Below are 27,705 nucleotides of genomic sequence, written 5' to 3'. Positions count from 1 at the left end.
GTGACAGGGAACACCATCAGGCAGCATCTTGGGAGCCTGGTCAGAAGCAGCGGGCTTGGTCTGCCAGCTGCAGGCCTCTTTGCTGCCCTGTAGGAGGGCCTTGCCTCTGCACCCTTTGCGTTTGACTGCAAAGGAAGCTCGTGGAAGAAGGGGTTACACTGTTTGGCTGGTGAGTTTTATTGCAAACTGTGCCTCTGGGACGCGTATACTTACTATGCTTTATAGAGTGTTTGTTGCCCAATCCCCCAGTCCTTGCAGAACGCAAAAGGAAAGGATTACAGTGGGAACTGTGTTTGTGTTGGAATTGACTGCGGAGTCAGAGAATTTTTTAATCCTGGGTTAAGAGCTGGACATACACTCTGGCTGGGGTGGTGAGAACGACCCTCCTAGGGCATCTAGAAAGCCCGGTACATCGGTTTGAAGGAATCGGGGGGATCCAGATGGTCTTTTCCTGATGGGAACCAGTACTCTCTAGACCAGGGGTCCTCAAACTTTTTAAAGTGGGGGCCAGATCACGGTCCCTCAGAGAGCTGGAGGGCCGGACTATATGAACTACTAATCCCTACTGTAACACCTTGGCTGCGCTCACTGCCCAAAAAACCTGGCGGGCAGGATCAGACTCCCCTGGGGGCTGCATGTGGCCCGCGGGCCGTAGTTTGAAGACCCCTGCGACACTTGCAAGTGATGTGGCAGTGGTAAGCAGGTCGGAGAGAAGGTCCCACCTGTAGCTGTGCCCTGGCCCGCCCTGGGTGTGGCCGAGCTAGCTCACCCTGCACTGAGCCTCCTCCACCACTGGGAGCCCAGTAGGCAGAAGACAGGAGAGGCCATGAGGATGGCTGTGTTCACGCCCACAGCCCACAGCGCAGCTGCTACCTGGTGTTGATTAAAATATTGGGTTCAAAAGAAAGGAAGGTCTGAGCTGTGCCTTACAATGTGTACATTTTCTAGATGTTTATTTCATTTGACAGTTTACTTGTGGGGAAAAGGGAAGAGAAAAAAAATAATCCTGAGTTAAATATACTAATATTTGTAAAGTGCTTAACATTGTACTGGGTACATAGTAATTGCATAAATGTTGGTTAAATAATAAGTTAATTTCTCTTTCATCGATGTTTCTAAACTCTCTAACCATCTCCCTTCCTCTCTGTAAAAAAAAAAAATCAATAAAATATATTAAAAATAGTAAGTTAAATAAAAGTCTAAGTGGCATAAAGCAAAGTAATAACTCCTAGGGCAAGCCTGACTGAAAAATGACCCCGGGGGGGGGGGGGGGGGCGGGGAGGGGAGAAAAAAAGAAAAAAAGAACACTTGGTTTTCGTTAGTCATTCTCCTTGCATATGCGTTTTCAGTGGTTGAGAGTTAAGAGCTATTTTAGTTCAGGGCAGTCGGGCTTGCCCCTGAACTTGTTGTGAGCGTCACATGTGATGTCATAATAAGAATGGTGACAATGTGCTGGGCATTGGGCCTTATTATGTCTCAGATACTATGCTTGCTGCTTCACATTTTACTATTAGTCCTCTTTGCAGAGAGAAAACAGATGCTCAGTGGATGTCAGCTAATTCCCCAAATTCATGAACCCTGAGAAAGCAGGGGAATCAGGTGTGGCTGAGCCCAGAGCCACAATGCCTAACCATTGGACCATACCGCCTCTCACAAGTGTAAAGTCCTGCTAAAGTGCCTGCCCTATGATGGACATTGGATACAATTTTTACTATGATTCTTTTTTTTAAATCTGAGAATATAACATTTTTTAAAAAATCATTGTTTGAAGAATTTTTCAAATAACTTATTTTCACTTAAATATAAGAATGCATATATGATAAGCTACAATAAGCAGCTACTTTCAAATAGTAAAATAATGTGGAATGATTTGAATCATTTAAAGTGATGAGATTTTATAGTAGGTAGGTGTGTGCGTGTGTGTGTGTGTGTGTGTGTGTGTGCTGCATTATTAGGCAAAGACACTTAACATCCACACTGGAGCTCTCTGTTCATACACCAAGGCTGGCCTGCAGGAGTGGCTATTTGAGCGCATCTCTGCCACGCCCGCCCGGAAGGGCTAGTCCCTCTCCATGACGCTAGGCTGACCAAGTTCAGGCAGCTATGAATCAGCTGATTTCCCTGGCTGCTCTTCCCCCACCTCAAATGGCCAACTCCCCACCTCTCCAGCCTTGGAGCTAAGCCAGGCAAACTTTGCTTGGAGCATATTCGGTTCAGGTTAGGGGGGACTGGACCCCAGGACAGGCTGCCTCATAGTTGCCAGGAGTCTCCCTCAGCCCCTCTCATCCAAACGGGCCCTTTAGATCGGTTCACTCCGATCCTAGCGCGGCCTGCGTGCAGACACGGATAGCTCGGAGCGCGCGGTGCAGATGTGCCCTGTTAAGACCACAGAGCAGGCCAGGTGTGCCAGGAACTGAGAGGATTAGGCATCTTCCCCTCCCTATTGCCGCCCCACACCCCAGAGAGTAGATTGGGCATCTTTCCCCGCCCTCCCCCACCCCCCACCCCCCATTCCCTCCGGGAGTAATCCAGCCTGGGTCCCTAAGTGAACTCAGCCTGCGTGAGTGAGCCCCCAAACCCAGCGCTGGGCACCCGCGGGGGGAACTCTGGCTGGCTTTTCCCCCGTGGGCTGAGGGGTGGAGGGGCCACTTTGTGGGTCAGCGCTGGGTTTCCATGAACTCGGCGGCGGAGCGAGGGGAAGCGGAGGTGAGAAGGCTCCGCTGTCTCCCCGTTTCCCGTAAAAGTCGCAGCGTTTTTGCAGTGATTGACTTTCTCCCGAGGCGCACTGTAGACTGATAACTGTCTCAGGCCCCCACCCACTCTCTGCCCTTTCTCCTCCCCAGTCCCGCCCCCCCGCACACGCGGGCCAGGGCCACACCCGCTGCGGCGGCGCAGACAGGGCGTAGCTCCCGTTAAAGGGGCGGCCGGCCGCCTCCCGCCCGCCCCTGCTCGGCGCGCGAAGCCCCGCAGGCAGCTGTCTTTGGGGAGCCGGCCGCCAGCCAGAGAACCCAGCTCAGCGAGTCCGCGCCGAGGCCGCTCCGAGGACCGGGACCGCTCTCCCTCTGGGCTGTGAGTGCTTCGGTGGGGAAAGCAGAGGAGGAGGAGGAGGCGGAGGAGAAACCCGGGCATCTCCCATCGATGGGGCCGGACAGCGCGGAGCCCGCGCCGGCTCCCGCGGGCCAGGTCCCGGAGCTTTCCTTATGGGGCGCGGGCAGACCGACCAGGGTCTGTGCCTTACGGTTCCTACGGGGTTTTTAAGGATACAGAGTGCGGTGCTGCTGACCTGTAACCCTAAAGGGCGCGGGTGTTGGGGTCTGGATATGGGGCAGGGGAGGAGCAGTCTTCGCCTCGCTGGAAAGGAGCCTACGCGGGGCTCATTGGCAAGGCTGTGCTTGCGGCGGACATCCCGGGGTGCGGTAGCTCCCCACTTTCCAGCTGCATGCCGAGCCTCCTCCTCCTGCCCCTCCCTGGCACTAGGAGCCACCGGGATTTATTTAAACCTCCTGGGAGACGTCAGAAAACCGCTTATTTCTCCCTGTGCAATCCCGGGTTTCTTTCAGGGTGTTGCTTAGGGAGGGTAAGGAAGGGGCCTGGAGTTGGGTACTTTAAAACGGAGTTAGGAAACATCTCCCTGGCCCCTAACTCCGTCCCGAAATAGTCCCCAAAGACTCAACTGGTCTCCCAACTTTATCCTCTGACAGGTCACCCCCCTCTCCAGTTCCCCGAGGTCCCTGAAATGAGGGGCGCAGTTCTCCTGGGACCCTTTCCCTCCTCCGCCTCTCCTTCCCACCGACATTTGCTCCGCCCCGTTAGATGGGTGGCTTCCTTCACAAAACTAAGACTTAAAACTTCAGGATTTAAAAGCGGAAAGTTAAAATTGGCTTTTTCAGAAAAGATTTCACAGTCCCAGGCCTGCGTCTCCCGGCTCCCGCGTGCTTAGGGCCTGCTGGGCGCCGCGGCTGGAGGCCCCGCCCCAGGGCTGCGGGAGGGGGGCAGGGGGCGCGGGGCGCGGGGCTGGCGGGAAGCGGGTCCGGGGCTCGCTCCGCCTTTCTTCCCTCCCCACGCCGCCCCGCGCCTCTCCCCGACCCGCCAGTGTCTCTGGCTGCTGAGCCGGGGCCAGGACGGCTCCGGGCGCTGGCAGAACTGAGTGGAAACTTGGAGACCAACGGAATGCGGAGCGCGCTTGGATCTGGGAAACCAACTCCCTGCCAGGCGCTCTCCCGCCCAGCCTGCCCCTGCGGCCCCCAGGCCTCTCTCAGAAATCCGGGCGCCCAGCCCCCCGCCCCCACTCTCACTCCCTAAGGGAGCTATGCTCTCCACCTTCTGACCCCTTCCCCAAGTCGGGCTGCCCCGGGAGGCGCCGGGGTGGGTGGAGGCGGGCTCTGGCCTCTGCTTGTCATTTTGGAAAAACCTCTTCTCTTGGACTGACTTAGAACATGTTTTTTCCAAAAGCAGAGGATGTTCTGTGGAGTGGGACCCCCTCCCTGCTGAGGTTGGGCAGACTTCCTACGGTACGCTGCTGCCCCCTCTCGGCGGCCGCCGGGCGTGCAGGGCCCCATCCGGGAGGCGGTGCGGGCGCAGCGCCAGGCCAGGCATTCCGCGGCCGGGAACCTCCCTCGCACCCCTCCCGCCCTCGCCTGAGTTCTCAGGCCAGTTGGTGGGCCTCACCACCAGCTTGTGCTCTCTCCCGCAGGCAGAAACTCCGCTGATCACAACTTGCCGCCAAAATGCTCCTCCTGCTGCTGGGTATCATTGTCCTGCACGTCGCAGTGCTTGTACTGCTGTTCGTCTCCACAGTCGTCAATGTGAGTGCCTGGTGGGGCAGGCTGGCGGGGCAGGGGCTGGGGGCATCCAGTCCTCACCCAAAGCTAGGGCCTCCTGAGGCCAGGATTCCGCCTGTCCCCCCCACCCTCACTCGGCCTCCCTAGTGCAGGACTGCTTGATTATTTGCAAGAAGTCCCAGAAATTCCCTAGTGTTTTGTAGTTTCGGGCAATCGGCGCCTCTTGAATTGCTTTGAGAAAACCAGAGCAGATGAAGGGGTATGAAGTAGGCCATCACTGGACTAGGTTAGCTCTCAGGCCTCTGTCTAAGCCCAGTAATTTAAGGGCAGATCCAGGGCCTCAGACCTTTACTTGGTAAAGTTGTTCAGCTTTTTTTCCCTGATGCAGGTTTGTTGAGGATGTGGAATAATTATGAAGGTTTGCTTTTCCCCCACATGTATTAGGTCAGATAGGCAGCTTAGTTCACAAAACTTACCCATAAGGACTTAAAATTGGGGAGGTTAAAATTGGCTTTTTTTTAAAAAGAGTTCACAGCCCCAGGTCTGCTTTGTGATGTGAATATATCACCTTCTTAGTAAAAGAGCCCCTGTCTGAAGAGGATATAGGGCAATGAGGGTTATAAAACCACTGAGCTCAAGTAGAAAAGCTCCTTTCCTGGCTGAGGAGGTGGACACAGACCTGGGCATCGAGGCGCTGTGGCTCTCACTGCTTCATATAAGGCAGGTCCCAGGCAAGGATCTTCTTGTCTGTCACAAAGGTTGAGAAATAATTATGTTCCCGATTTGTGAATTTTATAAGCAGCTGGGTTCATCACGATTTCATTGTGCCCGGTGGTCTTGTCAGGTTGGCAGGAGTTATAAATAAATAAGGAAACAGCAGAAGGTCCAGTGGAGAGGAGGCTTGAAGCAGGTGGGCCCGGGTCGAGCACAGGCTCCCTCTACCATAGCACACAGCTCTGCACACCCTAACTCACGCACGTGCCACTTTTCCATTTGCAAAGTGCTTTTCACAGCCGAACCCTGGCCTTGCCCTGACAGTGTCTGAGCCAGGCCAGCACCTCTCTCCTCTCCAGCACGGCAGTGGCCTCTGGCTGGGCAGCACCGGGCAGGGCAAGGGCAGGCCGGGGGGGCAGGTAGAAGAGGCACCCCTTTGCTTTCCCAGGGTCTTCTCCCTCCCCTTTCTGTCACCCCTCGCTGCCTCGACTGATTTAGGATGTCCGCTTCTTTCTAGCATTGGATCGAGGCCAACGGACACACGATGGACCTCTGGCAGAACTGCAGCACGTCCTCCATGGGCATCATCCGCCACTGTTTATCATCATCAACAAATGGTGAGACTGGCAATTTATTCCCACAAGCTTGTCTGTAACACGTTGTTTCCTTGTCCAGACCTGGAAGCCCTTGTTTTTGGAAGACACAGGCTTGGAAGTTGTGGCTGGGGTTGGGTGGAATGTGACGGGGGGCCGTGAGTGAAGACAAAAGGAGGGGGGACAGTCGCTTCCCTGGCTAAGCTACTGTCCTGACTGTCGTTGTACATTCTCTGTACCCACAGAATGCCCTTGAGCTCCCCCTCATCACTAAGAGTAGTGCTCCTTGTGAATAAAGATCGTCCAAAGGACAGTTGGGCCAGCGTTGGTCCCTCAGTGACAAACTGTCTTTCCAAGTTTGGGGCCCCAGTGATGCCATGCGGTATAAAAACCTTTGAGTGTTTCTTTGGGCAAGATGGGGTCTTGAAGCTATTTGCAAAATCTCAGCTGCACTCGGAAGGGTCCTTCATCAGGGAGTGTGTGCTTCTCCTCTGTTCTCAGCATCCTGGCGTGTGAGATACTGGGAGTCAGGCTCACTTAGATTCAAGTTAAGGGGATAATGGCCGTGGAAGCACCTGCCAGATAGCTGAAGTCCTCGGAGGGGCCAGTGCTCAGCAGGGCTGTGTCTGGCTGTGGAAAGGCCGAGGGGAAGAGATGCATTCTTTTTGGGGTCTGGGTGATGTTTAGTGGCTACGTGGACCCTGAAAGGAGCTTGCTGTTGAGAATACAGTGAGCTCGGCTCAGCATACGCGTGTGTTCCAAAGGAAGTGTCCTCACCTACAGAGGGAAGTAGATATAGGTATGACAGGGTTTTGCTGACACCCTGGGTTTAAATGACCAATAACATACAGGCTTTCTAGTGACTGCCGTGACCCATATATTCAATATTTTTGTTAAAGACATTATACCCGATGGAAGAAACCGGTTCAGTTCCAGCTCATCAGAGCAGGCAGTGAAGTGGCCAGTTTCTTTGCTGGGTTTTGCCTCCTATGCTCCACACCCAATGGCACCTAAGCTGCGGCTGACGCCTTACAAACGAAACATCTGGAGCCTCAGTGTACAGAGAAACTGCTAGAATAGTCACGTGATGGCTTCTATGGGGAGAACTGGCAAGGAGCAGAAACCCTGCTTTGTGCCTTCACTTTCCTGGGGGAAGAAGAGCAAACCCCCAGTGCTTGCAAAAGCGGGCAGCCCTTCCCCTTTTGTCTAAGCCTCTGAAGGATGTTGAGTTAAAACCATCCTAGAAGTTGCACATTGAGTTGTATGGTGAATTGCAAATGAATGAAATGCTCCTGCATGCTACCTAAGAATCTGAACTAGTGCTGCTTGTCTCTGCTCCCAGGCCAGCTGAAGTGCCCTGAAAACTCAGGATGGGCGTCTCCTCGCTCGCTCGCTCACCACTGACACCTGGTGGTCACTGTGGTGACTCAGCCTAGAAGCAGCTTTCCCTGGGGCCTGGCCATGTCCCCAAGCACCGGTCCCAAGTGGCATCTGGCCATGCCCATGCGGGGTTGGCATGGAATTCTGGACTCCGAGGCCCGGAAGGAGGCAGTTTGGGCAGGCATGGGGAAATGAGCTGGGTTTCAAAAGAAGTGAGGCAGGCGGTGGAAGCACGGCTGCAGGAAAGAGCAGTATTAGCCTCGGGGCCTGCTATTGCCCTGTGCTCGGAATCTTCTGCAGTTTGGGATGGCTGCTGTACCATGCCAGATGCAGGTCTCCGAGAGGCACTGCCATCGCAACCAGAAAACTTCTCTCTGAACTGGCCCTTCGGTGCCAAGCTCACCCTGCAGGGGTTATGTATGATAACTGGGGTTTGTGTGGGTTTATTTACGCTGATTTTGGGGTTCCGTGTAGTCCGGAGCGTGGCTTTTCTGCTTTCTCACCTCTCACTCGGGCATTTGGAGGAAATCTGGACACGCCCTGAAACAGACCCTGCTATTTGGACCTGAGCTGACCCACTGCGTTGGGAGCTTCCCTTTCAGCTTCCCCAGTCATTGTCCCTGCTGACACCTTCCTGACTGGTCAGCTTGTGTGACAGATCCAGCTCTGACGGGGCTGAATTCTCTGAATTCTCTGGGCCTTTGCTGCGTTTTTCTATTGATTTTAACAATTTCAGTGGTAGACAGTAAGGCCCAAAAGGTATATAATTTTTAAAAATTAGACCGTTTTCACAAATGAACTATACCAGTTGGGTCTGAACTTGCACTTAGAATGTTTGGAACATAATTTTTATTTTACTCAAATCAAAAGTAATTTGTTACTGATAACAATTTATGCAGGATATGTTGAGGGTGTGGTCTATTTTTTTTTTTTGGAAGGGGCTCAGGTTTATGTGTGTGGGGGGCTACAGCACTACACCTCTCCGGGTTGCCATTCATTTTGTTTTTTTATATGAATCATGCCTCTTGGCAGGTTAACTGTATGGCGGTCAAACATCTGTTTTATGTAATTTGAAGGAGGCGTATCAGATCTTTCCCCTAAGTTGCCTTTTCATATTATTATAGAAGTACTTGTAGATATCTTACAGACGGCCCTCACTCCTGCCTATCTTTCCACTTTTAGAATTTATTTACATACTCTCTGACCCCACCCTGCCCCTGGCTGCAGGTAGAGGTGAGAGAGGCTTATTGGGGGCATATTCATGGTAACCTTGTATGGAATCCAAGGCCTATGCCCCTGATGGTCCCGAGCTTCTTCGAGGAGTCAGGAGGTCAGCCTGGAGGGATGAACCACTGTGCAGGAAGCTTAGGCCAGATGCCCAAGGAGTAGGGGTTGGCAGGCAGTGCGAGGGTTCCGGGAGGAAGTGGGAGGGAAGTCTCCTATGGGAGGTGGAATTTGATCCATCCTCCAAAGCATGGGCAGGATTTAAATAAATACAGGCAAAGGGGAGGATATTCCCTATCGAGGCAAGGACGTGACCTACAGCCAGGGGAAAGCAATGCAGGAGACGCAATGTTCCATTAGGATTAGGTTCCACACATACAACATAACGGGTTCAAATGACAGTGGGTTAAGTGAGATAGTGTATTTCTCTCTCTTTAAAAAAAAAAAAGTCTGAAAGTAGGCAATCCTAAGAAGAGGTTTGGCAGTTTCTTGAAGTTGTCAGGCACTTTTCTTGCTTTATTTCTTGGCCGCCTTTTGGCTCTGGCCCTCATCCTCATGGACCTACAGGCTGCTAGAGCTCCAGCCATTTCGTCCAGGCTTCATGCAATAAGGTGGAGATAGAAAGAGAAGGAGAATGTGGCCCCTTCCCTTGGGCTGAAACATCCCAGATAGATCACATACTTGTTTCTATCTTTATTGGAACTTAGTCACGCAGCCACGCCTCGTGATAAGGGAGGCTGGGAATGCAGTCATTTGGCCTTGGGAGACGCAGACTTCTCTATTCAAACCCATTTTATAGCCAGCACTTCCCAGTAAGTCAGCTGGAAACACTTCTCTCCTAGGCTTTGCCTGCTGGGCCCAGGCAATTTCAGAGCAGATGTGGGATTCTTCAAATGTCCATCTCGGCTATATCTGGGGCTTCGTCAGGAGCACCCCCCTTCCACAGGACCCCTATCAGGAATGCAGAATCCCTCCATATTCATCTCTCTCACCTCCGTGGTCACTAATGCAGTCTTATTCATGGTGTCTTTGAACCTTTGTCTCCTTCCAGTCCGGAACTGTTTCCTGAACCCCCGACCCTCATAGCAGCTCCACGGGAGGCCTCAGAGGCAGCCCAGCCAGGCAGTGTTCACTGCCCTCCACCCCGTCTGCCCTTTGACATGTCTAGTATTTTGGTGGATGCTGCCCCTCTGCCCACAAGCTGAACATTGAGTCCGCCTTGACTCTGTTCTCAGTCATCACAGGAACCATGGCCACTCACCCTCCCATGTGAGTGGCCCCCCTCACCTGTCAGAGTTGCTGTCACAGCCTCTGAACTCCTAACCTTTCTTGCTCCCTTATAATTCATTTTTTTCATATTGAATCCAGGCTAATATTAGGAAACCAAACCTAATCATAGCATTCTCGAGTTAAACCCTGTCAGAGTCCCCTTATTGATCCCAACGTCCTGGGGACAGTCCGTGCTGAGGCCTGTAGAAACCTCACCTGTTCCTGTTTCCCGTGAAAGCTCTTCGGCTCTCTTCCCCACGCCCCCCCCCTCCTCCGCCCACACACACCCCTTGGAATCTCAGCCTTCTCTGAGGTCCTTGTCATGAACTCCCTGCCTCAGGAGCCCCTTCCTCTGTTCTTTCATTCAGAACGACTCATTGAATACCTACTGTGCTCAGGTACCATTGTAGACATTGTGGATACAAGTAAGAACTCATGTTTTCCTGGGTGAAACAGTAAACAAACATGGGTAATTGTAGGAACTACAAAAAGAGAACGAGAGAGGGCAATGTGGTCAGGCGGAGTGGGTGGAGAGGGGAACTCCTGGAGGAGTGACCCCTTGAGGATGACCGGGAGTTGGCACATGGACATCTCAGAGAAGTTCCTGGCGGAGGGACCATCAAGGGCAAGGTCACTGGGAGGGAAGGAGCCTGGCAGGGTTGAGGAACAGAGGCAGAATGGCAGGAACAGAGCGAGGAGAAGGGTAGCGGGCCAGCCCCTCAGTCCTTAGACCCAAGTCAGGAGTCTGGTGCATATGGATCCATTTCTAGTTTCTGCGATTTCATGTGACCTGCTCTGTCTTACATGTATTCTACCGATGTCTGTTTCATTCCAGCTTAGAACAACAGTCCAGAGCATTTATAAGGCGGAATGTGTCAGAAATCTTACAAAGTAGAATCATGAGACAAAAGCATTAGTTCCCTCATTCAGGGCAGCAGTAGTCCAGTGATTTGGATGGAAAATTAGGAAAAGGGGGAGTGCCAGTGTTGGCACTCCCCCTCCAGGGCGCAGTGGTCTCCTGTGGTCTGTGCCCACAGCCCCGGGTCCTCTTGTTTACCCCGACAGTGGCCTTGTCGTTCCGTCAAGGGCATTAGACCATTTCCTTGTCTGTGGCTCAGCTTTCGGTCAGAGTTTAGAAAACACGGAGGCCCTCTGCATTTATGGGTCCATGTTTGGCAATTTAGCATCTTTGTGGCTCCCTGGGCCAGCCCACAGCCTCTGTCCGCGTAATTTTACAGGCCCTTGTGGGCTGCCGAAGCCGGCAGCAGCGGCCCGGGGTGGGGTGCGGCGTCATCATGTGACGTCCCCCTCTCCCCCCGCCCCCACTGCTCCCCAGGTGCCAGCAGCAAGGAGCTAATTTGGAATGTTCTCACAGAGTTTGCTTTTTAAAAAATGCAGATCGCATGCCTAGGGTTTCAGCCGAGTCCAGAAAGCATCCCTTATACTATTTCAGGAGCAGGGACTGGCCGGGACGCAGCCTGAGGTAGCGGGCGTTGGTTTTTGGTGAGAGAAGCTGCCTGGGAGGAAGCCTCCCTTGTGGGCAGTCGTTGGCACACACAGAAGCCCAGCGTTGGCAGGGCCCCAGGAGGTCTCGGGACCCATCCCTTCGCCCTGTCCCACCTAGCTCTGACCCCTCTGCTGGGTGCCTGTGGTGTTCATCCTACCGGTGATGGGGAGCTCACTCCCTGTCAAGGGAGCCCCTTGCATTTGAAGAGCTGACAATGTGGCTTACCCACTTATTCTTTGAACCAGGCACACAGAGCCCGAAGACCCTGTTCTTGGGGAGCTCACCGCTAGTTGGGGAAGACAGAGAAGTAAATACTGTGATGGGGAGAGTGCTTTGCAGGAGACAAAGCGGGTGTGAAGCAGAAAGTCGCCCCCTGGGAGAAAGCCTCCTCCTCTCCTGGGCCTGTGGATTGAGACTTAAAAGCCAGAGGAGACAGTCCCCTGAAGGGCACAGAGGGAAACTGCAGGAGGTTGTGGGAAGGGCCGAGGGCCTGGGCAGGCAAGGCGATGTGTCCACCGGCGATGGGCTGGCCGGGGGCTGCGTGTGCTGGTGGAGAAAGGGGCGAGAGGGCTGGTCGCTGGGCTTCAAGACCGTGTTACTGAGCACAGCTAGACACCGCTGAAGGGCTTGAAACAGAGCAGTTGCTGGATGTGAGTGAGTTTCGAAAGCTCATTCTGACTATTACGCAGACTGTGTGGAATGTGATCAAAGCACTTGGATTTAGACGTCCTTAGCTCATGGCAGAGGTCTGGGCTGGACATTCAGAGGTGGGGCTCTTAGTCCACACGGGTGTTCCCCGTCACGGTGGGGAATAAAATTACGGGGGAGAACAGGAGAGGAGGGGCAGAGAGAGCGGGGTCCAGGAAGGGGTTGGCAGGTGAGATTGGGAAGATGTGGCTGTGATGTGGGAGGAATGCCATGCGATGTGTCAGTTAAGAAATTACTTGGTTGTCCATCTGCTTCTGGTGGTCTCTGTTCATGGTGATGTGCTAGCTTGGGTTTTCCTCAGTTGCAGGGCTTGTCCTTAATGAGTCTAAATTCCTTTAGGGTCCCTGGACTGTTCCTTCAGTTATTTGGAGACCACGGTTTTATCTCCTGGGCCTTCCTTTCTCTGGATGATGCTTCACTCTGTCAGGGGCTCTCTGGTGCCGGGGAGATGGAGTCCCGCTGTGTGAGGGTCACCTCCGATCCCAGATCCTCTGATCTCAGGTCACTTCTGCTCTGAGGCTAGGTGGGGGTTGCCTTGTGGATGCCTAGAGGATCCGAGGAATCTCTTTCCCTTTGCCGCACCCATCCTCCCTATCCCTCACCCTCCCTATCTTTTGTGAATTTTAAATGTAAAGAAAGGCAGTAGCATCGTTTATGCACTTGTTTTCAGATAGAGCGTCGAACTTCTCAGCACCTCCAGGGTGTTGTCTTGTGAAACCCAGTAGCCTGGGCATTGGGACTATTCTGCCTGAGTGCATGCTGGGGCAGGGCCCTGGCTGCCTGATGGAGTGGGCCTGGAGGAGGAGGACCTGCGGTGGGTGCCACCTCACATGCAGCCCAGCACCTCTTCACATGCAGGGTGCAGTGGTGACAGGGGGATCCTGAGTGGGCAGCCTTTGAGTGGGCCTTGGATTTGGAGTAGGACCGGAGGAGGCGTGCAGAGGAGAGCAGGGAGTGAGCTGGGGACGGGCATGTCAGTGGGACACTGTGACGTGGGCCATATTGGTCTAGCTCTTAGTGTGCACGGTGCTTGGCCCTTGTTTATACTTTAGGACTAAAAAGGACAGCGGGCTTAGATTATTTTTACATGGAGAATGCCTTTTAAACCCAAAGACGTTGAAAAGAACCCAGTCATTCTCTAAGTACATTCTCCATTAAAACCTCTCATGGTCAGGCCATTAAAAGTGTCTTTCTTCTCTTCGCCATCATTTTCGAGGGCCAAACCCAGCATTTCCAACTGAGCTGTTCTCTGATAACCAAAATTTGAAAGTTAAGCAGTCCCTCCCCCAACGCTGCTTTACATTTTATTGTTCATTGTCATGTCCATGGAGGGAGGCTAAATACTTGACCAAGGAACCCACTCCCTCATTTTTCTTTTCTTTTTTTTAAGTCTTCCCACCACAATTATTTGGGAAATATGTCCTAAGCGGAGCCTTCTGCAGCTGGGGTTTTTTAACCAGGGAGTAAAAGGGGCCTTGACTTTCAGGTCCTTCAGGTACCTCAGTGGCTGTATTGTGCTTCCTATAAATTAGATGCTGGAAAATAGTGTGCCTATGTAGTTCCAAGGAGCCTCTTGCCTGGGAGTGCAGTTTATTGAATGGTTGTGTCAGGTTTAGCCGAAACCCCTGTGCGAGCAGTTTGTGCCCACTAGCTGCCAGCCATAGGTTTTGCCCTAGTTAATAGGCCCGTGCTCATGTGGCTTCCTCCTCGCTCTGAGCTCCAGATCCATGTCTGTGTTCCACTGGGGCTCGCCATCTGCAGGGGCCAAAGCACAGCTGACTGGAGGTCTGAACCCTATTTCTATCCAGCAGCTGGTCTGGATTGGGGGTAGGGAGGAGGGGGTTGCTGGGGTCCTGGGGGAGGACCTGCTGGGCCCCGCATGTTCCAGAGGGTGGGCGAAGCCAAGCGCAAAGGCCACATTGTTGAGGATGGAGGCCTCTTGACTATTTCTGGAATGACATTCTCTTCGAGAAGCTGTGGGCTGGGAGGTGTGAGGGCAGCGGTCAAGCTTGTGAGTCCCGAGCCTTTGAGATCAGCTGAGCAGCATGCTGCTGTGTGGTGCTGCCTCTGGCAGTTGGGTTTGCCCCCTCCGATGGCCTCTTTCCTTGCAGCTGGTTTCTCCTGTGGCCTCTTCAATTTATGTTCCAACTGGTCTCCCAACTGGGTCAGAGAGCTTTTCTGAAGTGACAGGAAGGGGACTCAAGCGGAGTCGGGACAAGACGGGGTGGCTCTGTGCTGGCAATGGGAGTACAGAGGACCCAGGTGAATGCACATTTACAGGTGCTGCTTCATCCACCCTGGCTGGTGGCTCAGGTGGTTGGTGTGCCATCCCATGTACCAAAAGGCTGTGAGTTCCATTCCTGGTCAGGGCACATATCCAGGTTGTGAGTTCAATCCCGGGTCAGGGCGTGTATGAGGAATAATCAATCTATGTTTCTGTCTCACATCAATGATTCTCTCTCTCTCTCTCTCTCTCTCTCTCTCTCTCTCTCTCTCTCTCTCTCTCTCTCTCTCTTTCTCTCAAGTCAATAAACATATCCTCAGGTAAGGATAAAAAAATAAATAAATAAAATGAAAGGGCTTCATCCTTTCTGGGCCCATGACTTACTGGACTGCAGGGCCTGGGCTAAGAATACAGCTGAGGGGGCAGATGCACTTCCTTCGTTGCTTAGCTGCCCACGGCAGGAATCTGACCTTGAAGTGAGCTTTGATCATGGAGCCACTCAACCTTCCCTCTGTCTCCTGGGGAGCTGGCTCTGCCTGCCGCTGCGGCCCATGTCCAGAGCCATTAGTACTCTTTCACCTGGTCCTCACATGAGAACAGTAGGTCTGCAAAGAGTTTTAGGGCTTTTCATTCCTGTGCCCAGCACCAAGGATGGAGAGAAAAGGCTGCCACTGGGAATCTCACCATGTTTACGAGGCCCTGGAGGCCGGGGGGAGGAGGTGGTGGCAGTGGGCACTGACTGTGTCTCTGGTAGTGACTGTGAACTTGTCCTGGGCCTTAGGGAGGTGTCTGCCCCTTGGAATTGGCCTCACGGTAGGTTTGCCATTGCAATGTTCCATTGCATCCAACCAATAATTATCTTCTGTTCATCTGATCTGTTGGGCTATTGCAGAAGTTGGCACATGGTAGCCTACAAATTAAAAGCGTGGTCAGCAGAGCTAAATAACAGACCCACCCCTGTTCTAACCAGAGCGGGTGACAGCCCGGGAGAGTCGGGGCTCCCATATCCTCACCTGGGCCTAGGCACCTGCGTGCCTGGAGCATGTGGCTTCAGCTCTTTCATCACTGTCGTGCTGGTCCGGGCCAGTTCCCCTGAGTGGTTCAGGTTGTGGAGAGAAGTCCTGTAGACCTCAGAATCACCTCGGGGCATCATGGGCTTCTCTTTGGGACAGTACCAACCGTGCTTTGGGATCTTTAGCCAGCCTCCTGGGCAGATTGGCGTGCTTCCTCCTGGCACTCTGTTTACCCCTCTGCCCATCAGCAGCTTTGAATGGCCAACGGGCTAAGAAAGGAAAACCCCTTCACTCCTCGCAGGTGGACCCAGTCCTGCCCAGGGCTCCACTAGCACTTTGAGTGTTGGAATTCTAACTTCTTATTGACTGTCATGTCTTCTCTACTGTGTCATCTTTTAAATTGGTTTTAATTGTTTACATATTACATGAAAATAATCTCCTTATTAAAAATAAAAGATATAGGTCAAATAAAAGGCCTTCTAAACCAAATTGTCCTTTGTTCTAGCTCCAGTTCATGGGGGTAACCATTGATAGGAGTTTAGCACTTCATTCCTTCCTTTTCCAATGAACACACACATTTATGAATGTGTACCTATGTATACAAATGTAGTTATTTGATGTGTATTTACATAATGACATAATATTGGGTGTACACCTTATTCTTTTTTGTTAACATATTTTTATTGATTTCGGAGAGGAAAGGAGAGGGAGAGAGATAGAAACATCAATGATGAGATGGGATCATTGATCAGCTGCCTCCTGCACACCCCGCACTGGGGATCAAGCCCACAACCCAGGCATGTGCCCTTGGCTGGAATCAAATCGCAGACTCTTTAGCCTCAGATTGATGCTGTATCCGCTGAGTCAAACCAGCTAGGGCTACCTAGGTTTTTTTTATTAATATTTTCCTGGTGCTTCTTTTGAAAATATTTGATTTTTGACTTGTTTGATTTAGGTGTACCTCATAAGACTATACATAAGAATGGTGTAATTCAAAATGAAATTCTACATCGTATAATGAATTACTTGAATCCGTTCACATATATTGTAATTGATGATGTAATTGGACATACTTTATGTGTTTTACTTATTATGATTCTGGTTTAAAATCTTCCTCTTAAAAACTTTAGTCCCCAGGGGGTTAACCAACCGAAGGGCCTGACTCAACAAAAGCTTATTGAATAAAAACTTCCTGATCTACTCATTCTGATCTGATTTGAGAAACAACTGTTGACAAAATATCTCTTTTGTAATGGAGATGGGACTAAAGTTCAAATTATTGGTAAACGAAGTTTCAAAAAGGATTTAGTTACATTATTTAGTCTTCCCTAATCATGTAGATTTAACAAAACCATATAGGAGATTTTGAGTTTTCTCTCAATATGAGATCTGGTAGAAGTTCCCATTGTCCTGGCAGTGGAGGTAAAGACTTAGGTGAGATCTCAGACCTGGAGAGGAAACCCAGGATGTGGTCTTCACCAGCCACGCTCCTTCTGCAGGTGCCTGTGAGGAACCCCCAGCAAAGCTGGGGGTTTTAGTTGTGAATCTTCATCTCATCTCAGATTTCTTTAGGTTTCTAGCTTCACCTACTGGAGTGCTGGGTAATTAGTTTACTTAAAAATAATAATGTGAAGGCAACATTAGCTTTATTGCCAGCGGTTCATCAGGAGAACCACTGTGCTGGATCTAGACAAGCATTTCTTTAGGGATATAGAAAAATGAAGCCAGGATGGCTCAGAACCCATTCCACATCAGCTTCTTACCTTACTTGACAAAGAAATTGAAAAAATGAAAAAGCACATGTTCTGTCACAGTGAAAAGAACGTCAAGCTGCAGTCAGGCCTTCAGGGTTTGGCTGTGCCGATGGGCTCATCCAGACGTCCCCGGACATCCCTGTCTTTCAGGACAAAGGAGCTGAAGGAGTCGACCTCTCCTGTTCCTTCCAATCTAAAGCTTCCCCTGTGTCCGGAAAATCTCATGGGAAGCTGCAGTAACAGTTAATCTGTCCAGCACCTTTAAAATTCACCATGAGCTATGACTTGCAACCTAAACTGGGTTTATATCCAGTTAGGGTTATAAACCCTCCACATCTCATAGCTGTGATGCTGTGTTCCGCATTAGTATTTTTTTCTGAGCCACTGCATAGTGGCCAGTTATTGAGCAGAGAGGATAAACCCAGGCCTCCTTCAGTTGCATTTGCTTGGTTAGAGCCGTGCTGCCCAGCACGTCTTTGGCACTTGGAAGGAAGAACACAGGTGATAGGTGGGTGAGGCCCAGTGCAGCTCTGCTAGGTAGATGCCCTGGGCTTCCCTCTGGAGTGCAGATCCAGATGTGTCCACTCCTCAGTTGCTGAGATGACATTATTCGCAGTAGAGGGTGGACTCCAGAACTCTTTCTTGCCTGAATTTCAGATAGAAGCCTGGAGATTTGATCTAAGGCGAGGGGGTTCCATAAAGATGAGGAAGTGTAATCCATGTCCCCTGTACATGTGATTTGAGCACAAGCAGCTCTGCGCTGAGGTTACTGATAAGGGTCAAGATTGGCCAAGAACAGATACAGCTTGGCTGAGCAAATGGATCTTCATAGCTATTCTCCATCAGCGTTTTCTTCCAATTTTCTACCATTTCCTTATTCCCTTCTATCCCCCAGATACCTATATTCTTTGGGGACTGCTAACATTTTGAACAGTGGTTTACTGTTCAAATAGAAAATATAGCTATTCTTGTAATGTAGGGATTCCAGTAAGCCCTTCAAAAACCTCTGAAGTTGAGAAGAGAGAAGGCAGTGGGTGAGGCTCAGACCCTCTTTAATACATACATACATACATACATACATACATACATACATATATGTAAGTAATACATTTGGCAGAAAGACTGGAAGGCAACTTAACACATTTTAATTTGAATTTAACTGCAAATGGTAGGACTGTAGATATTGTCTTACAGCCCTTTCCTAAAATGTCCACAATTGACTTTTAAGAGGACAAAAGTGAATTGTCCAATTTTGCTCATAAAAGAGGGCTTGTGCAGCCTGGGAGGACTGTGCCTCTCAAGAGTCATGGTGCACCAGGCTCCATGCTCCTCATGACAAGGCCCTCCCTTGGCCATGCTGGTGGTGCTAACCCCGTGTCTCTTCCCTCCAGAATGGCTGCAGTCTGTCCAGGCCACCATGATCCTGTCCATCATCTTCAGTGTGCTGTCCCTTTTCCTGTTCTTCTACCAGCTCTTCACCATCACCAAAGGGGGCCGGTTTTACCTCACTGGGATCTTCCAGATTCTTGCTGGTAAGTGGTGACATGTGACGTGCATGCAGGAGCTGGGCCTGATCATTTAGTAGGAAGGCGTGGCCCAGGAGTGATTGATGTTTTCTGAGTCTGCTCATGGAATGGTTTTCATAAGGTACAGATGTGTGTGCATGTGTTTATGTGTGTGCACACCTGTGAATATACCTTAGAATAGGGAACTGCCCACTTTTCCATAGAATGGTGTCCATAGAAAATAGGAGTTAGGGTTCTGGAATGAAGTTTCTTGACCTAACCCTGTCACCAGGAAGAAAGCTGCGGTATGGACCCACGATCAGAGTTCTATGCTGAGGGGATCAATACAGCAGAGGCCAGTCCTGAGGATGGGTTCCTAGAGATTAGCTTATGCCCCAGGGAGCTATCCTGCCTCAGCCTAGAGAATGGCCCTGACATGCTGTTGAGAACAGCCATGGCATTCTTGGGTGTATCTCTTACTCTGCGCAGCAATGAAGCCACGCTACCAAACTTCTGCTCTCCTTCACTCCAGCTTCTTGGTTCCCCTGGGCTTGATTTCCTGTTGTCATTTCAGGTGTCTTCATTTTGTCACCATTGTATAACCTGCCATCATTTCCCAAACAGGGGTCCCTGACAACACACAAGATCTTTATCTCCACCCTAAACTGCCTTCAAGTTCCCCCACTGGACAGCTTGTCCGATGCGAGAGTCCTGGAAGCCTCTAGTGTGAAGGGCGAATCCTCCGACTTTGTCTCTCTTTTCTAAACAGTGTCTTACTCTACCAATTCATCCTTTTGTTCAGTGACTGCCAATTGACTGAGTCAGTGGGACACGGAGAGGAAGAAGAGACAAATGCAGTGGGATCTGTAGCCCAAGTTAGTAAACCAGAGGACATCTGGCTGCTGTGAGATGTTCTAGATTCTAGCCATCCTAGTAGGCAAATGGCATCTTGTTCTGGTTGTTTGTGAGAATGTCCCCAGTGCTGAGTCACCAGCTTGTGCTCAGGAGCAGTCACGTGGAGAGTTGGAAACAGCCCATGCATTCTGGGTGGATGAATGGATGGGTGGATATAACAGCTTGCATGGGGCTGTATGGGCAGACACAGCCTGAGGTTGAATGTTGATGACCTTTTCTAAAAGCCAGAGAGTTACTGGAAAAATCAAGTAACCTGGAGATCCACTTCCCATTAAATACTTAAATATAATGCTTCAATATGCACAATATTAGGGTTTCAAAACCAAATCGTGCTTTGCACTTGCACAGTTTTATTATACCAAGCCAAGCTCTTGGATTGGCGCAGCTTGGTGAAATTACTAACTTGCAGTAAGATCGTCTGTAGGCATGCTAGCAGCAGAGTTATCATTACTCACTCTGTTTCCAGAGGCGATTTGCAATTTCATGGTCTGGGATTCCTTTGATTCACCATTTAAGTTTGATGGGTATTCAAACGATGATTATACCCACTGTACCAACGGATGTGTCCTCAAGATAAAGTAATATAGACCTAGGAAGCAGAAGTTTCAAAAATATTTATATTTGATCTGTAAGCTTGTGCTCTGCTGATGAATAAGCTGGCCTTGGGGGAGAATCAGCTGAATGCTTCCACTCCTTCAGACCACAGGGACTGACTACAGGTAGGCGCCTCCTTACATTTAGAGACGCACAATACACCAACATTGCCAAGGAGCACAAAGTCCAAGCTAGAAACTCTTTCTGCATTATTTTCTCCTGACCGATTTACAATGGAGAATCCATGCAAATTTGCATCATTTATTATTCTTAAGGCCCCAGGCATCTGTGATGAGTAAGAGCCTACACCTTCAGAACTGCTTAGACTGAAAGCACTGGCTGAGAAGGGCCCCACCACTGTTGCAGGGGCCCCTCTGAGCTGGCAGCCTGTCCTCTCCCGCTGAGCTGGCTCGGTTTTAAATCCTGTGACAATGCCTCTGCAGCCAGTCCTGATAAGGTCAGAGTTAATGACCATGAAGTCGCAAATGCTGGCCCTGCATTGTTTTAAAGTATTTTGTTCCGCAAAAAAGCTCTTAAGAGTTGAGGTTTTCTCATTTTCCGAAGTGTATTTATTGTCCGTACTTGCTTCACTGCTTTGATTCACCTCTGAACCCAATGCAAGCCTTGTTAAAACTCTATAAAAACCTCTGAATTTAAAAGCACTAAGTTGTTCTTCCTTTTTCCCCTTCAAATCTGGCTGCTTATCTCTCACAAGACCAGGTTTTCAGTTATGAGTTTGTCAGTTTAGCTATCCATATCTTGAATTAGAAATGTTGAGCCAAAATAGCAGTTGTAAGTTGTAAGTCCTAACTCCAGCCAACAGGACCTGTAAGTTTGTCTTCTAGGAACCTCAGGTCTCTGAAATGTTGCACTTGAACCTGCTGTAGGGTCTTTCCATTAAAATTGAGAACTGAACTGATTAGGGATTTGACTTCCTGACTCTTAATGCGTGACAACTTTAAATCAACGTTGTCACATGCCTTTCCCAATTCACAGTTAAGAAACCAGCAATAGAGAGGAAAGTAGGAAAGGTTGTTGGAGTTGAGAACTGGGGACAGCCTGAGAAGTTACAGCTTGATGTCGAGGAACAGATCAGGAAAGCTGAAACAGACAAAAAACAGAAAGGGGAAAGGAGGGCGGGAGGGGGAAGCAAGTAGCCCACAATCATGGAATGTGAATCGAAGTGTTCCTGCCACAGTAGGTAGGGTCCACACAGGGTAGAAGCATCCTCAAAGCTGAAAGCATTTTAAGCGGAAGCCAGCAGACTCCCAGGTGACAGGTGCAGGCTGGATTGTCTCTGCATAGCTTCTCTTGGGGGACGGGGGCAGGGTTAGCTATGATCTTTATAGATCGGGCACCTAAGGGTGCGGGGAAGGTAGTGAAAGGTGTGAGGAGCTCTTGGGCTGACTCAAATTTGGGAGCTGTGTCTGCCTTGCTCCAGATTACAGCTCTGAGGGTGGTTATAGGTCTACCTGCTTTGCTGCGTCATCCTTTCTCTATTCCATAATAAGCCACACATCTCACATTTAAGAGCTGTCTTTCCTTGATTACATACTGCTTAGGTTGGCTGCTTCCTAAAGACACATCAAGAGGCATCTTTACCTAGTTAAGTGCTTTTCGAGCTTAGCTGCACAACAGATTTACCTTTTAAAAATTCCCTTGCTCAGATTTCATCCCTGGGGAGTCCTACTTAAGAGCTCTTGGGTGGGGCCGTTCCCTGGGTGACTCTGAGGTTCCTCCAGGGTCAGAACCACAGGGTGTAGCCTTTCAACAGCTTCTAATCCCACTGCCAGTTCTTCTGGGACATTTCTTCACAGACAGCTCCTCCTGTTCAGAAGCCACTGATTCTTCCTCCCTCCTTCTTAGAGAAAAGCCGTGCTGATCCTGTGTCTGGGTTTTGGTGTCATTCTCATTTGCAGAGCCTGTAGTCACCTGGTCCCAGATAGAAGTTACCCTTGCCCTAGCTGGGTTGCGTTGGGTTGCGCTAGATGGGGAAACATCAAGAACATCCTGTAGATACAGACCTGTCAAGGAGCTATGCATGTTTTTATTGATTTCACTCCTTACACCAGCCATAGGCTCTGTGCACACCACATAAAGGAAGGCCCAGAATAACCTACTCGCTGGATGACTCATGACTGTGTTCTGTAGGCAGAATCAAACTCAGGTCAAATGTGTAGTTACTGTTCATTGTCATTAAAAGGAACAGAAAACATGGGAGAAGGAGACTCCTGAGTGGGTTTTACTTGCTCCTTGTTTTGTTTCCTGTCAGGTTGATATAGGTACAGATATAGGGCTTTAGGATGAAATAATTTGAAAGATGAATAAGAGTGTGGATCAAAGGCAGCTTCAGTTGGGTACCACATTCAGCACCCTCCTTATGAGAGAATCATTCCAGATGCTGCACTGGCTATGCCCCAAACCTAGGATGCGGGGGGCAACGTCCTAGGTTGCAGGGCTCAAGTGACTGCTGAAATGGCAACTGGGCCAGCTGCACAGAGAAGACTTGTGTAGATCAGACATAGAGTCAAAGCTTTCAGCAGGACAGACCACCCAGCCTCTTCCTGCCCCACCCTAACACCCTGAGGATGGGGCTGGTGAGACAAAGGCCCTCACTCACTTACACCAACACCACGAGGCACCTTCCCCACCGGCTCCGGGTCTCACCTGGCGTTCACTCTCCAGCTGGTCTCACTCTGGCTTCTGCTGCAGGCTCTCAAACGAGCTGCTTTGCACAGGTTACCAAGGTCCACTTTTAAGTCATTGGCTGAATTCCTCCAATCCTTTCTGTGCTGTTTTCTATTCACTATTTGAAACTGTTTATTCCCTCGGCTTTCATGCCATTAATGTTTTCCCAGTTACTTAAGTTAATCCACCAGTCATGCCAGAGCCCCCTCTCCTTGCTCCATACCCAGTCCATCCTGTCAGCAGATAGCATTCATAGATATTGTGTCCACTTCTTATCTTTTACTCACTAACAGCACTGCAGCTGTGCAAGAGCCAATTCATGCAACTTTCTGTCCCCACCCCTACATCTATTTTCCACATGGCTGTTGGGATGATCTTTCTAAAACACACATCTGAGTATCCTTTCTCCTCTGCTGAAGAAGTACTTCCCTCCACAACTTCAACATGCCATTGAAGCCCCCTCTGTCCTGGCTTTATGAGCTCTCCGGCTTCATCTTGCATTGCTCCTCCTGTATCATGGGACACTCTTATCATCACCTACTGGTGGTTTCTCTCAAGCTCTCTGTTTTCCTTGTGTTGCTCATGATCTTCCTGAATTCCCTTCCACCTTTCTTCACCTGGCTAAATCTTACACATCCCATAGTCCCAGGTCAAGCACTGTCTCCCTGTCAGGTTCTCCAGTCCCTATTTTGAGCTCAGCGCCCATCCATGCTCTCAGAGCCTCAGGTGCATTTCTCTCACCCTCCCTTGAAGTCACATCAGACAATATTGGAGGTTTCTACTGATAAGTCTGTTTTTGAACGATGCTCACCCCATGAAGGTGGGGGCTGGGTCTCTTTATCTAGATGCTCTAGAACAGTGCATACACACAATAGGTACTCACTGTATGTTTCTTGAACCAATCAGAATAAAGATAAGGAAGTTTAGAGAATTCACACCATTTCTTTATCCCTTTGCATTCGGCCCCTTGGTTGCTCCCTCCCAAAGTTTTGGGCTCTAATTGCTGCAGCTACTCTCATCACTAAAGGAGGCTTGAGATCTCCTCTTCAGGGGGACTCTCAAGGAAGAAGTTTCTGGGAGTTGTTCAGAGCCAACCATTCTGAGACAGGTAGAAACTCCTGTGAACTTGTGAATGGGCAGCATTTTTGTGTTGTTTGGACAGGTTCTGTGTCCTTCCACTTAAAAACGGCCTATGCCCTCAGATTCAGGACCCTTGCAGGGCATGTTACTGCCAAAGCACAGACTGTCACCTGTGGGGAAAGCAGAGCTGGAGCTTCACTTACCTTCACCATGGGATCTCCCTTATCTTCACCACGGGGACCTCACTGACCTTCCCCATGGGGGACTTTCACTGACCTTCACCTGGGGGACTTTCAGAAATTAATTTCCATGTACTGGCTACTGAGAAATTGAGTCATAGTCTGCTTATGGGGAGCAATGTGTGACTTTTAGGAACTATTTTATGGCATTAACTGCTCTCGATTCCAGGACACAACTATCAATATTAGTTTTATGAACAGAAAGCCTTGTAATAATGTATTCCCTAAAATTCCAGTCTACTGACAACAATAATTATGAAGTGTGTATCCTCTCTTAGACTTTGTAAGTATCTAAGCTTGTTGCTTTTTAAAGCAAAACTTAAATTCATTTACTTCTGAGATTCCACTTGGGTAAATGTCATAAAGTAAACCATCTAGTTAGGCAACACACTTGTGAATCCTGCCTCTTTCTATCCCTCTTGGTCACTGATGGAATGTTTTCTCTTTGATGTTTTCTTTGCCAGTGAAGTCTATGCACAGCTGGTCCACATGGCTATGATTGAATTTTCCACACCAGTGCTGGTTAGACACACCCCATTTGGAAGCTTTACCAACACAATATGCATTGTCGTGGCCTCTCAGCATTCTCTTTAACCTCCCTCTCTCCTTTGGCCATGCTTCTTTTTATAGCCCTGCCCTCATTGGGTAGCTAGGTTAGAGCACAAGAGGCAACTTCAATATTTTTTAAAGATAAGAATTAGCACTTTAGAGAAGTGAGTCATGGAGCATGATGTGAGATCACTGAGGTTCATGGACCTCAAGGCTAATAGTGTGTCCCCAGCAGATCAAAACTGTATCTCTAACACAGACTTGCCAGCTTCAGTTCCCCCTTCTGACACAAATGTCCTCGCTGCCTCTCAGACTTTCCGTAGGTAGCAGGATCCTGGATCTGATCCCACTGTAGTTCTAAGACTATTGTTTGGCTTTCTCTACGGGGGCCAGTAGAGTAGGAGTGTTCTGCTCTGACTTACAGAGGACAATATTATCAGGGTAGTGAATGTGACAAATTCCAATTTTGCACTGTGTTCAAACAAAGTTGCAGTGTCCCATCAAATAGCAGTGAGGTTAGATGTAGGTGGTCCAGACTATCGGGAGTTTTGGAACCGCAGGAATCCCACACGGCCTGCTGCATTCATAATAGAGTCACTCAGAGCCTTTCAAAGACCCTGCTTTCAGGGGCAAACAGAGCAGGCTTTGTGCAGCTCCAGGCTGGGGTGCTGATGTCACTGGATCCCTCCCCACAGGGGTTTCTGACTGCCATGGTGGGCATGGGCGATAGCATTTGAACTTACCTGCTTCACGAGGACCAAGGTGGACATTTTCTTCTCCTTCCCACACCCAAGGGCCTCAGTGGTGGCCAGAGAGGGTGGCCTGGCCTACCTGTGTATGTGACATCGTTGTACCCTCTTTTGGCTTCAAATCCACACTTGGAGGATCCAAGAACTGTTGAAAGGGGCCCGGTGCAATGAGCTTGCCCTTGATAGTCTCCTCCCCTTGCAGCTTGTGTCCTCTTCATGTCCTGTCCTTCCTCCTGGTCACCTCACTTTTCATCTCTGTATGTTCTGTCTACTTAATGTCTTAATGACAGTCCTGCTGAGGGGATTAGCCTGGAGTCCTGCCCCTGTGCTCTGCCTGGAGCCCAACACTGTTGCCATGACACAAGTCTGATAACAATGAAGTGTCACTGCACTTTCATTGGCTCCAGGAAACGCCCCCTCATTTCCAGAGTGTCACAGGTTTCCAGGAGCTCCCCTGCCAAACCACCCTTGTAAGGAGATAGGCAGGTTTATCTGCAACCCAAATTCTCGCTGACCACTCTGTGGAAACTGGGAATTGGTTGACAGTTAAAGCAAGAGAAATGGGGCAAAAAAGATGGCAAAGATGATGGATGGCCTGGGTCACGTAGCTTGGAAGTGGAGTGCTGACTGTTTCTCGTGTCCCTGTATCTTCAAGCCTCCTGCTGTCACTCCTGGACCCGGTAGCAGGTTCTTCCAAAGTCCTACATGCTCTCCGCATGTAGCGGTCTCTGCCTCCCTGCAGCCCACGTGGGGGCCTGGTGTGTGTGTGTGTGTGTGTGTGTGTGTGTGTGTGAGTGATCAGGGCAGTGAGTAGTGTGGGCAAGGTGCCCAGGTTCTGTGGACCCTGTAGTCGGGAGTAGAGAGGGGTACCCCTGTGATGTCTCCCTCACTCACTCAGATTGTCCCTTTCTTTCCCCAGGTCTGTGTGTGATGAGCGCAGCATCCATCTACACAGTGAAACACACAGAATGGCACGACAACACTGGTTACACCTACGGATTCACCTACATCTTGGCCTGGGTGGCCTTCCCCCTGGCTCTGCTCAGCGGGTTCATCTATGTGATCTTACGGAAACGCGACTGAGGTGCCCAGTTCATCAGGCTCTGGGCAGACACAGGGGAGGGAGGAAAGAAACCTAAAAAAAGAAAAGAAAAAAAAAAAGAAAACAACAGAAAAACCCAAAAAGCTAGCCAAAAACCCAAACTCAAACCAAACCAAACAGAGTGCAGTTGGGGGGTGGGGTTAGTGTTGATTGAAGATGTATATAATATCTACGGTTTATAAAACCTATTTATAACACTTTTTACATATATGTACATAGTATTGTTTGCTTTATATGTTGACCATCAGCCTTGTGTTGAAACCTTAAAGAAATAGCTAAGGGACTTTACATCCTAACCTTATAATCAAGCTCAGTATTATTGTTTTGTTTTTTTGTTTTGTTGTTTTGTTTTACCCAGAAATAAAATAACTCCATCTCGCCCCTTCCCTTTCATTTGAAAGACGATACCTCCCTCCCACTCCACCTCATTTAGAAAACCAAAGTGTGGGTAGAAAGCCCCAATGGCCAGAAGCCCTCTCACAGTGGTGACCTGTGTTCTCACAGAGGCACACACTGCCCACGCCCACACCCGGCCTTACGCATGTGGACGAAACCCTCAAACTGGAGCCCTTGGCAAAATCACGGCTGTGGCTTTGGAATGCTTGCCCCTGAAGTGGGTGTCCTGGTCACATGTCTAGATGAGAAATCAGTGACAAAAAAAAAACCTATGAAATGGTGCTATGTATTTACCATTCCTTATTATCACTAATCTTCTAAACTACTCACTGGAAATTCAATTAACAATTTTACACCATAAAGTAGAATGGAGACTGAATAATTCTGTGTAATATAAATGGTTTATAACTGCCTTTGTACCTGGCTGGGCTGCTATCATTACTCTGATAATAAGTCATAAACACAGCTTTATCACGCCCACATGTTCCTGCGGTCAGAGGGTCAGGACCAGTCTCTAGACACTTGCCTCCACTGGGTCTAGGCTGTTCTCTGTCTCCAAGGACTGTCTGGCAATGACTTGTATTGGCCACCAACTGTAGATGTATATATGGTGCCCTTCTGATGCTAAGACTCCAGACCTCTTTGTTTTTGCTTTGCTTTTTCTGATTTTATATCAATTGTGTGGACTAAGATGCATTAAAATAAACATCAGAGTAACTCA

At 49.7% G+C, this 27,705-nt stretch overlaps 1 protein-coding gene across 3 annotated transcripts; it reads left to right on the top strand.

Moving 5' to 3' along the window:
• On the top strand, nucleotides 1–27,705 carry PMP22 (peripheral myelin protein 22). Of its 3 annotated transcripts, XM_084861452.1 has the most exons (6): nucleotides 5–169; nucleotides 2,844–3,069; nucleotides 4,694–4,805; nucleotides 6,013–6,112; nucleotides 18,559–18,699; nucleotides 26,406–27,705. In XM_084861452.1, exons 3-6 carry the CDS (start codon nucleotides 4,728–4,730, stop codon nucleotides 26,567–26,569), a joined length of 483 nt encoding a protein of 160 aa, XP_084717578.1. In that variant the 5' UTR covers nucleotides 5–169; nucleotides 2,844–3,069; nucleotides 4,694–4,727; the 3' UTR covers nucleotides 26,570–27,705. The 3 variants fall into 3 exon arrangements, with proteins under 3 accessions (XP_084717580.1, XP_084717578.1, XP_084717579.1); XM_084861454.1 differs by lacking the exon at nucleotides 2,844–3,069 and having other exon boundaries at nucleotides 1–169; XM_084861453.1 differs by lacking the exon at nucleotides 5–169 and having other exon boundaries at nucleotides 2,900–3,073.

This window comes from Pipistrellus hanaki (assembly GCF_964339955.1).
Source record: "Pipistrellus hanaki genome assembly, chromosome: 16".
NCBI classification, from domain to species: domain Eukaryota; kingdom Metazoa; phylum Chordata; class Mammalia; order Chiroptera; family Vespertilionidae; genus Pipistrellus; species Pipistrellus hanaki.
This window is presented reverse-complemented; position numbering and strand designations above follow the sequence as displayed.